This window comes from Garra rufa, chromosome 22, assembly GCF_049309525.1.
Source record: "Garra rufa chromosome 22, GarRuf1.0, whole genome shotgun sequence".
In the NCBI taxonomy this organism is placed as follows: Eukaryota; Metazoa; Chordata; class Actinopteri; order Cypriniformes; family Cyprinidae; genus Garra; species Garra rufa.
In genome coordinates, this window is record NC_133382.1 from 39,400,549 (window position 1) to 39,413,227 (window position 12,679).

A 12,679-nucleotide genomic window follows, 5' to 3' on the forward strand; every position below is an offset into this window, starting at 1 on the left:
ATCAATTTTAACATCACATCTTGCAATTCTTTTTTAATTTTAATCAATTTTAACTTCATATCTTGCAATTCTTTTTTAATTTTAATCAATTCTAACTTTACATCTTGCAATTATTTTTTAATTTTAATAAATTTTAACTTCACATCTTGCAATTCTTTTTTTAATTTTAATCAACTTTAACTTCATATCTTGCAATTATTTTTTAATTTTAATAAATTTTAACTTTACATCTTGCAACTCTTTTTTTAATTTTAATCAACTTTAACTTCACATCTTGCAATTCTTTTTTAAATTTTAATCAATTCTAACTTTACATCTTGCAATTCTTTTTTTAATTTTAATAAATTTTAACTTTACATCTTGCAATTCTTTTTAAAATTTTAATCAATTCTAACATCACATCTTGCAATTTTTTTTTAATTTTAATCAATTCTAACTTTACATCTTGCAATTTTTTTTAATCAATTCTAACTTTACATCTTGCATTTTTTTAATTTTAATCAATTCTAACTTTACATCTTGCAATTCTTTTTTAATTTTAATCAATTTTAACTTTACATCTTGCAATTATTTTTTAATTTTAATCAATTTTAACTTCACATCTTGCAATTCTTTTTATAATTTTAATCAATTTTAACTTCACATCTTGCAATTCTTTTTATAATTTTAATCAATTTTAACTTCACATCTTGCAATTCTTTTTTTAATTTTAATCAATTCTAACTTCACATCTTGCAATTCTTTTTTAATTTTAATCAATTTTAACTTCACATCTTGCAATTCTTTTTTAATTTTAATCAATTTTAACTTCACATCTTGCAATTCTTTTTTAATTTTAATCAATTCTAACTTTACATCTTGCAATTCTTTTTTAATTTTAATCAATTTTAACTTCACATCTTGCAATTCTTTTTTAATTTTAATCAATTCTAACTTTACATCTTGCAATTCTTTTTTAATTTTAATCAATTTTAACTTCACATCTTGCAATTCTTTTTTTAATTTTAATCAATTCTAACTTCACATCTTGCAATTCTTTTTTAATTTTAATCAATTTTAACTTCACATCTTGCAATTCTTTTTTAATTTTAATCAATTCTAACTTCACATCTTGCAATTCTTTTTTTAATTTTAATCAATTCTAACTTCACATCTTGCAATTCTTTTTTAATTTTAATCAATTCTAACTTTACATCTTGCAATTCTTTTTTAATTTTAATCAATTTTAACTTCACATCTTGCAATTCTTTTTTTAATTTTAATCAATTCTAACTTCACATCTTGCAATTCTTTTTTAATTTTAATCAATTCTAACTTTACATCTTGCAATTCTTTTTTAATTTTAATCAATTCTAACTTCACATCTTGCAATTCTTTTTTAATTTTAATCAATTTTAACTTCACATCTTGCAATTCTTTTTTAATTTTAATCAATTTTAACTTCACATCTTGCAATTCTTTTTTAATTTTAATCAATTTTAACTTCACATCTTGCAATTCTTTTTTAATTTTAATCAATTTTAACTTCACATCTTGCAATTCTTTTTTAATTTTAATCAGTTTTAACTTCACATTTTGCAACTCTTTTTTTTAATTTTAATCAATTCTAACTTTACATCTCGTAATTCTAAGTTTACATCTTGCAATTCAGTTTTTTGTTTGCTCCACAGAATAAAAAAGGGTACTTGCGACTTTTTGGTCACTTAGACTTTAATAGTTTGAAGTGTCAGTGCATTTAGTTGATTTTAAGTGATGTATTAAGTCAGTTCTGCTCAAGTTTACACAGAATCACATGAACCATCAACATGACTCACTAACTTTCATCTTTTACATCCATTGATTCAGCATCTAAAACCCAACAAACTTCCTTTTGCATCTTTGTTTATAATACATGACTCTTGATCTTCTTTTTTTCTCATCCAAGGACATTTAGATATTTTTAAGTGTGCAAACACATTTGTGTCCACTGTTGTGATGTTTACAGTACATAAGGACCACATCACTGTCAGCATGAACACGCCTGCGGTGGAAAATAGTTCAGAAGTCTGAGTAAAGAACCAGCACTAGCCTGATGCTCAAAGTTTCACTTTTCAGCTGAAAAGCAAACCAGAGCTACGCACACCAACGTCCTTACAAAACCACCTACAAACATGGCAACGCAGACGAGGCGCTCGCCCACACGCGCGTCACTGATGAGCCATTAGCACACTTCACAAGAGCCCAAATATCATCCTGCAGGGGAAACACACTGGTGCGCTTGTGTCGCCTCCAGTTGGACTCCAATCGCTCTACCAGTTAGTGAGCTAAAGCTTTGACCAGCGCACCAAACACACAGTTAATCTGACGGGGTGGCAGCGGACGGGCGGAGAGACCCACAGCCAAAGGCCTTGTCCAAACCCAACCACAATGACTGATGGAAATGGACAAGCTGGGAATTCATCCTGCCAGAAAAGAGGCTGCTTTTATATAATAGTTCTGTAAACAAGAAGTTCAAGTCAAAATGAAAAGCCATTCACAATCCAGTTTATTTCCATAATTTGCATTATCTACTTGGGTAATAGATATAATTTAAGTGCCTTTCACATGCCTGAATCAAGCCAGGTTGTGTAGGGACCAAAACAGAAAGTTATGTTTTTATGAAAGCTCATGAAAATAAACATTTGTTTGAACTTGGAGTTATGTACAGAACAATGCTTGGAATAATAATTCTTGAACAATATTATCAAGATATTTTGTTTGTTTTTGCAGAAAAACTTTACAATACGCTTCTAACTACATGAGTTATACAAACTAATAATTATTTTTTTTTTATAATCTTAGTTAATGTTAGATTCTAACATTAAACAATGAACTAACATTATCAAATATTCATAAATACTGCACCAAAATCTATTACTTTGTTTAATGCATTAAGTAATGAGATTTTATTTTCAGGTGTTAGTTTGTTTAACCCTCATCTTATCTAAAAACACTTTATTAGGTTAGATTTTATTTGATTGCTTACCTGTTTTTGCTCTATATGATTTGTAATATTATTTTGTTTTACTGTGTAAAGTGCCTTGAGAAGCTACTTTAAAGGTGTTATATAATAAACCCCATGTTTCACAGACAAAGCTTAAGCCTAGTCCCAGACTAAACTGCAAGTCTGAGCTGTTTCAACTGAAAGAAACTTGCACTGACTGATCCTAAATTATATCAGTGCCTTTGTTTTGTCTCAAGATGCACACCAATAATGTTTTATTCTAACTCACATTTATAAAAATGACTTAAATGTCTTTAATTGAACTATGACTTAATCCTGGTTTAGTTTTAGCTCTGTCTGTGAAACCAGGACAAAGTGTATTATTATTAATATTAATATTATCAAATTGAACTGAAACTTTACACACACAGGGTATAATAACTTAAATTACACATTTTTTATATTTTTTCCCCACCTTCTTGTCAAAAACTACTGGTCTACAAAAAAAATGCATAATAATCGTGTTATTCTATATTATACTGGATTCAATATTTTTATCAACTTGTTTTTCAATTTGCACAGGTTTTGTATTTATTTTGGAGCTGACTAATTGTAGTCCTCATTGATTTAAGTTTATGCATATTGCTAAAATTATCCACAAATAATGCTTTTTTCACTCAAAGACTGAGTTGCATGAGCTCAGATTAATGAGGTCTATTTATCAGTCCCAAAAAGAAATCCAAATCCAAGATTTGGTGGTTTTAAGTCATTTTTGACTAGAAACACTAAATCAGGTAAGGATATTCAGCACAGCACAAGAGTTAATCAATGAAAATAATTCAAAAGGACACCAAAACTGAATGATATACAAAACATCCACACTCTGGAATTGTGGCATGTCCAATCAAATTAGTGGAACACAACTATAGTAGCACAGCATCGTTCCTCATCTCTGAAACATGGCAGCTGTCAGAGTCTCTCAGCTCAAACACGTTTCACGTCCATCTGTGAGGATGAGAGCAGCTCCGTTTGAGACATCAATGCAACATCTATACATCAGAAATCACACCTACAAACTCCAGCTCTTCATGTTTCTAAACCACACCGATTTCAAAGCACACTGAGACGAGTGCATTACAAGAGAAGAGTAATTCTTACATTTTATTGCATGATGCATTATTGAATGCAAACAGCCTCAAACCGAAGCAGATTCGGCAGCTTTAGTCCTGCTTTATGGTCTCTGAACACGGGTGAGAATGGTGTCACACGGTTCATGAAACACCTCACAAAAGCAACACACACGTCCTGAGCATCAGAAAGACAGGCAGCTACAGAAATGAAATCAGCGCAGTCGATATGGAGTTATGGGAGCGATCTTATGCTGATTGAGCAGAAGCGCTCATGTCTGCAGGTGTTTCAGGAGATGATGGATCCGCTGCACTTACTTTCCTGTAGACCAGCATGTTTGGAGACTCATCGGCCACACCGTTACTGCTCTGAGCGCATGAGCCCGGCTGAGCCATACTGGAGCACAGGAGCTGCTGCCGCCGGATACTCCTGACAGACACACGGACAGAGAGACAGATTACAGACACACAACTAGAGCCACAGAACATATGATGGATGGATGATAGACAGAGAGAGAGAGAGACAGATAGACAACAGAATGATAAACAATGGATAGATACAATAATCCATAAATAGATACAACAAACAATAGAATAAACTATAGACAGATAGACAGACTGAAACCTTTCTGTCTGTCTATCTGTCTATAGTTTATTCTATTGTAGATAGACAGAAGTAAATAGATAGACAGCTAGATAGATCAAATGATAAATTGACACCATGAACGACAGACATGACAGATAGATAGATATTATGGACGACAGATGATAGACGGACAGACAGATACATAGATAGACAGATATTATGAAAGACAGACAGACGATAGATTGATAGACAGATAGATAGATAGATACATGGGTAGATAGATATTATGAACGACAGACAGACAGATGGTTAAACAGACAGACGATAAATGGATAGACATACAGATACATAGATAGAAACAGGTAGATAGATATTATAAATGACAGAGACGATAGATAGACAGATAGATAGATATTATGAATGACAGACAGACAATATATGGATAGACACATAGATAGACAGACGATAGACAGACAGATACATAGATATTATGAATGACAGACAGATGATAGATGGATAGACAGACAGATACATAGAAACAGGTAGATAGATATAAATGACAGAGATGATAGATAGATAGATAGATAGATAGATAGATAGATAGATAGATAGATAGATAGATAGATAGATAGATAGAGCTTTCATGAATATATAAAGCAGAGATCCTGATGAAGACATGAAGGGCGCATAATCTGGATCTGCTGTGAGGAATAAAGATGAAGAGTCTGATCACAGCAGCGCATGACAGAGGCGATGTGATGATGGTGTCGTTCAGTAATACCTCCACACACACACACACACACACACACACACACACACACACACACACACACACACACACACATATCAGATCCGCGCTGAACGCCGCCATCCGTCAGAACACAAACACAACACTGACACACAACAACGCGCCTCGATGCGCGCGATACACGCGGCCTGGAGGAGATGAGTGAGGACGGGACGGACTGACGGATGAGAGATGCCGCTGATGAGAGGAGAGCGAGGAAGGAAGGAAGGTGTTTCAGCGATCCCGCGTCGAATAAACACACATTTACCTTACACGATCGCGCGCGCGTCGCTCCTCCGTCCGCGTGGGTTCGCGCAGGGCAGTCCGTCAGCTGGCGCTCGAGCGGAAGGGGTCGTTATTCATTGGAAACGATGAGTTTATTTGCCCCTCGGTTTGACAACTATCGCTTTCCTCTCCTCCAGCGAGCGGCGGCGCGCAAATCTCACAACTAGAGCGTGAACGCGCAGGCTCCGCGGCCAATCACACGCGCGCTCATGCTGTCCACGAGAGAGAGCCCTGCGCCCGTGTCACACATTACATTACACTAGACACAATATACGATCATTTACAGTTATTATTCTGCGCTACACTGTATACTGTGTCATTTAGTATTTTTCGCATTTACATGTAGCTACATATATACACACACATTTCACAAACAATTACTAAAACACAGCAAATAACAGTGAATTAAACGTGATATTTTTGAAGAACAAAAACTAAATAGTATTTTCTTTTAAAACGTACTCCAGAAATCTTTGTTTTATTCACTATGTGAAATCATTTTTACAGTGCATGTACAAGACTATATACTTTAATTGCCTAGTTGTATAAAGAATTGAATTTTATGTTTTTTTCTTATCTTGATTTTTTAATTTTTAAATATTTTTATATCTCTTTTTAGCATGTTAAACTACCTTTATTTATGAAAAATGCTATTTGTAAAAAGAATTTTATTTAGATGTTTTTCCTATTGTTTTTCTACGTTCTTATATTTTTAAAAAGTTGACATTTATGTTTTATATTTCTTTTTTCTTTACTAAAACTACCTTTATTTATTAAAATGCTCTTTGTATAAAGAATTTTAGTTTAATTTTTTTTCTTATATTCATTTTTTGTTATTCAATTTTCAAAAGTTGATGGTTATGTTTTATATTAAACTACCTTTATTTATAAAAAAAAAGCTATTTGTAAAAATAATTTATTTTATGTTTTTTTTCATATATTGATTTTTTACATGATTACATTTTTTAAAATGTTGATGTTTGTTTTATATTTATTTTCTTTACTAAAACATGTATTATTTGTATAAAGAATTTTTTTGTTTTTTTCTTGTATTGATTTTTTTTACTTTTTTATTTTTTAAGTTGACATTTATATGCATTACATTTCTTTTTCTTATTGATTTTTTATGTTCTTAAAATTGTTAAAAGTTGATGCTTATTGTACAAAGAACTTTATTTTAGGTTTTTTCTAATATTAATTTTTTTACACTAACATTTAGGTCATATTGGGTTTTAGTTTAGGACAGAATTCACAAATATTATTCCAGATAGAAAATACAAGCATTTCTGACTCAAATCACAGACCTTGACTCACCTTTATATTGTAATAAAGCACTTTGTAGACATTGTTTTGAAAACCTGCTGAATGAATTGTTAAGTATTATATAACACACTCTAATGTAATATAACAAAGCACAGCAATCCTCTAATTCCAGATATTAGGAGAAGAGCGTCTAATCAGGCTGTTTATTGCAATAAAAGGGCGAGAAAACAGCAGCAGGTAATTAACACCCGCGGGGTTTGAGAAGAGAAGGTTACTGCGCTTTACTGAGCTGCTCATTACATGCAACATGTTTACAGCATACAGGAGAAACACACGATTACACCAATGTCTGGTGAAACTGAAACTGTCTATCAGAGTTAGCTGTTAAAGAAACAGTTCACCCCAAATTTAATGAAAATATGCTGAGAATGTGCTCCCCTCAGGCCATCCAGGATGTAGATGAGTTTGTTTCTTCATCAGATTTGTATAAATGTGTCATTCCATCACTGTCTCACAAATGGATGTGAATGGGTGCCATCAGAATGAGAGTCCAAACAGCTGATAAAAACATCGCAATCACTCCAGTCCATCAGTTAACATCTTGAGAAGACAAAAGCTGAAACAAATCCATCATTAAAACATTTTTAACTCAAATGTGAGTTCATAATCCAGTGAAAAAGTCTCCTGTTGTCTCTCACATCAAAATCCAGCCACATATTTGTTTAGAGCTGTTTTTGCTTGTAAAAGGTGTTTTTGCTTGATCTATGTAGATTTCTCTCCTGATTCAGACCAGACCACTTTTTCACCAATGGATGTAAATGGGTGCCGTCAGAATGTCCAAACAGCTGATTGAAACATGGCAACTGTTGTGTGGATTACTTGTGGATTATTGTGATGTTTTTATCAGCTGTTTGGACTCTCATTCTGACGGCACCCATTCACATCCATTGGTGAAAAAGAGGAGGAGAGAAATCTGCACAGATCAAGCATTCAAGCACAGATCAAGAAATATGTGGCTAGATTTAAGAGTTATTATAGATTATGAATTTACATTTTAGTTAAAAAAAAAAAAAAAAACATTTAATGATGGTTTAGTTTCAGCTTTTGTCTTCTCAAAATGTTAACTGATGGACCGGAGTGGTGTGGATTACTTGTGGATTATTGTGATGTTTTTATCAGCTGTTTGGACTCTCATTCTGACGGCACCCATTCACTCCAGAGGATCCATTGGTGAGACAGTGATGGAATCACACATTTATACAAATCTGATGAACAAACAAACTCATCTACATCTTTACCAGCAATGGATCATCTGCAGTGAATAGGTTCCGTCAGAATTAAAGTCCAAACAGTTCAATCTTACAGACTCGTATTTGAGTTAAAAACGACTTAATGATGGGTTTGTTTCAGATTTTGTCTTCTCCAGATGTTAACTGATGGACTGGAGTGGTGTGGATTACTTGTGGATTATTGTGATGTTTTTATCAGCTGTTTGGACTCTCATTCTGACGGCACCCATTCGCAATCATTAGTGAGACAGTGATGGAATCACACATTTATACAAATCTGATGAACAAACAAACTCATCTACATCCTGGATGTCCTGAGGGTAAGCACATTTTCAAGTTTTATTTATTGAACAGCCTACTCATCCGGCTTCCTTCAAACCTTAAAACATACTTAAGGCAAAAGAGTCTTACAGCATCGTCTGACTAAAGTGAAACGGACACTAAAAGGGCTGCGTGAGACGACGTGCAGATCGATCCTGTTCTGGAAATATACTTTAACAGCCTGTGTGCAGGTATTGATGTTGAGTTATCTGCAGTTGTCTCAATGGGATGGAAAGTGTAAGTCTGACATTTGCTGGTCTCAGGTAACGTTCATTAGTTTTCTGCGAGAGATGATTGAATCTCATTAGCAGAAGTCAGTCAATATCTGCCTGTGGCGTGTGTGCATCCAAACTCTGTTCATCAGCGCCTGCAGCTTAGAGACAATGCTTCCTATATGTAATTCTATTAGAGACAAATCAATAGCAGATGATTTATGAGAGTTATCATTTAATATACACTGCCGCTCAAAAGTTTGGAATTTTTAATGGTTTTTAAAGACATTTCTTCTGCTCATCAAGGCATTTATTTGATTAAAAATACAGAAAAAAGTGTAATATTGTGAAATATTATTTCAATTTAAAATAACTGTTTTCTGTGTGAATATATTTTAAAATGTAATTTATTTCTGTGATGCAAAGCTGAATTTTTATCAGCCTTTACTTCAGTTTTCAGTGTCACATGATCCTTCAGAAATAATTCTAAAATCCTCATTTATTATCAATGTTGAAAACAGTTGTGGTGCTAAATATTTAGTTGGAACCTGTGTTTTTTTTTTTTTTTCCAGGATTCTTTAACAAATAAAAAGTTGAAAAGAACTGTGTTTATTTAATACCATCTAAAAGTTTGGGGTCATTACATTTTATTATTTTTAAGAAAAAGCTTTTATTCAGCAAGGATGTGTTAAATTTATATTTTGAATAAATGCTGTTCTTTTTAACATTTTATTCATCAAGAATAAAAGAAAAAAGAATCACAGGTTCCAAAATAATCTACTAAATATCCTACACACTCATAATATATATATATATAAATAATTTTATTTTTAATAATTTACAACTTCAGCAAAAATACAGTATACAAATTATTTTGAACCATCTATTACTTTTATATTATATATTTGTATTTTAATTCCAGTTTAAGTTTTAATAATTTTGTAATGTACTTTTTTACAAACATTTATATATACTTTTAATTTTTTTATTATTTAGATTTTAGATTTTATTTTAGCTTCACTTCAATTACTGAAAATTATTTTTAATATTTTTTGCAAATTTCAATGTCTGAAACTCATAAAAAAAATTATATGAATAAAGCAAATACATTGAACAAATAAATAAAATATGATAATATTGGACTGTTAGTTTGGTGGATAGAATTCACAAAATATCCTACACTCTCACGAAAAAAACTTACTCAAATGATTTTATCTTCACTAAATTAAAACTTCAGAAAAATACAGTATTTATAAATATTTTGAACCATGTATTACTTTTTATATTTTTATTTGTGCTCTCAATTTTTAGTGTTTTTTTTTAACAAACATTTCTACGTATTTTTTCATATTAAAAAATCAGTTATTAGCCAAGACATGTAATATTTTTAATTTTAGTTAGCAAGCTAAATATATTAATCATATATTAATAAATCTAATACATGAAAGAAATGAGTAAAATATGACATTGGACTGTTAGTAATTTAAATTTACGTTTTAGTAATTTTGTAATGTGCTTGTCATTTTTAGTTTTTTTTTACAAACATTTCTACAGTATATACTTATATTTATATATATATATTATTTTTTAAATTTCAGTTATCAATAACAGTGTCCAAAACTCACAAAATATATATGAATAAATCAAATACATGAAAAAATTAATACTATTGGGCTGTTAGTTTGGAGGATAGAATTCACCAATCCTACACTCTCAGAAAAAAAAGGTACAAAAGCTGTCACTGTGACCTTTTCAAAGGCGCATACTGCGACCTAAAAGGTACAAAAGTGTACCTTTGAAAATATCCTGCCCAACTGACAGCTTTTGTACCTTTTCTTCTAAGAGTGTAACATAAGACACAGCTTTAAACCACCGCTACAGAAAAAACAAATGTTTGTGTAACTGCTTTCACAGAGTTGGAGATCCTGTGACAACTAGCCCCAACCTGATGATGAGTTGTGTCTCATTACACGCCGATATGAAGGCAAACACACACTGATCTGGAGCCTGCAGAGCCGCCACATGTCACACTGGTCTCTAGGTAACACGCGTCTCCTGAAGGAGCTCCTCTCCTGTCGTGACCATATGCCGCTCTGACCCCCGCCGCTCCTGCGCCAATCCATGCGACCGGAGCCCCGCGGCATGCTGGGAACACACTCACACAGATATTAACATGCGAGTCAGGAAGCAGCTGAGCAGGTGAAATGCCAGAGAAGATCTGCTGTTGACCTTCCTTCTGTGAGGATCATCATCATCATCATCATCATCATCTCACTCCCACATCACAGAACATAAGTGGAGCACAAAACCAGTGTTGAGGAGCACGGGTATATTTGTAGAAATAGCCAAAAATACATTGCATGGGTTAAAATTATCTATTTTTCTTTTATGCAAAAAAATCATTAGGATATTAAGATCATGTTCCATGGAGATATTCTGTAAATTTCCTTCTGTAAATATATCAAAACTTAATTTTTGATTAGTAAAATTAATTGCTAAGAACTTAATTTGGACAACTTTAAAGGCAGTTGTCTCAGTATTTTGATTATTTGCACCCTCAGATTGCAGATTTTCAAATATTGTCCTATCCTAACAAACCATGCATTAATGGAAAGCTTATATTTCTGAATTTCACTGGTTTTGTGGTCCACAGTCACATATGTGCGCTGTGACATGAACAGGGTTGACTGAAACTAAAACTTAAACTTAATAAATGCTTGTTGAAATTAAACATTAAATCTTACACTTTTTGTTATTCGCCACTGTTTTAAATTGATATACTAAAGCTGAAATAGAAAATAAATAAAGGCATAAAATACAATAATGATAATGACAAAAACACACAACAAAAATACTAAAATTAAAATATAAACATTAAAACTAATTTTAAAATATTCATAAAAAATAATAGCATCTATATATTAGTAATAATATTTAATTTGTATATATAATTATAATATATGGGTCAAAGACGAAAAAGGGTTTAAGCATAAAAACAACAAGTGTAATACTGCTTTAAAAAATAAATTTAAAAAGTTTTCTGTTTTGAGTGAATTACATTTCTGAGCAAAAATAAATATATAATCATAATCATACTTTTCCCCCTTATTTACAGGCATATTTACAACAAAAATTTATGACATATTAAAAATTAACTACTTTCACCCCAAATACTAATTAGTTAGTTTTTCAAATTTGCAACTATCCTAGGTTTTGCCCATTTGTCAGTAAAAATTGTTTTGTTCATTTAAAACACAATAAAATGTAATTGCTCTTATTCTTTATATATTTTAGTACAAGTCAGAATAAGTATGTTGTTGGAATTTTTACACAAATATTGTTCTACTACACTAAATGACAATCTAACATTATTTCAACCAAATTTTGACATTTTATTCTCCAAAAATGTATTTTGAATTTTAAAAGTAGACACTTTGCTGACATTTAAAGTGCTTTCTATGGACATAAATCACTTTTGTTGTTATCTTAATGTCTTTGACCCATTTTTTCTTTCTCTATGTATACATGTATTATTACTTTCTTAATTTTTTATTAATGGATCATGTGACACTGAAGACTAATGATGATGAAAATTAACAGAATAATGATGCTGAAAATTCAGCTTTGCATCACAGGAATAAATTATATTTTAAAGTACATTACAATAGAACACCACCATTTTAAATTGCATTAACATTTTACAATATTACAGTATTTTTCTGTATTTTTAATCAAATAAATGCAGCCTCGATGAGCAGAAAAGTCTCCTTTAAAAACATTAAAAATCCCAAACTTTTGAGCAGCCGTGTATGTAGAAACATATGTATACATCTGTGATCACTTTCTT

The 12,679-nt window shown here is 31.8% G+C and overlaps 1 protein-coding gene across 1 annotated transcript in view; it reads right to left on the reverse strand.

The window, feature by feature from the left end:
* Positions 1 to 5,897, reverse strand: part of rgs7b (regulator of G protein signaling 7b) — a 56,269-nt gene extending 50,372 nt beyond the window's left edge. Inside the window, exons 1-2 of the mRNA XM_073828280.1 lie at positions 5,731 to 5,897; positions 4,408 to 4,519 (exon numbers count right to left, since the gene is read on the reverse strand). Of these exons, the coding sequence (XP_073684381.1) occupies positions 4,408 to 4,485 (78 nt within the window). The 5' untranslated portion in view covers positions 4,486 to 4,519; positions 5,731 to 5,897. The remainder of the gene's footprint in view (positions 1 to 4,407; positions 4,520 to 5,730) is intronic.
* Positions 5,898 to 12,679: the final 6,782 nt, after the last annotated feature.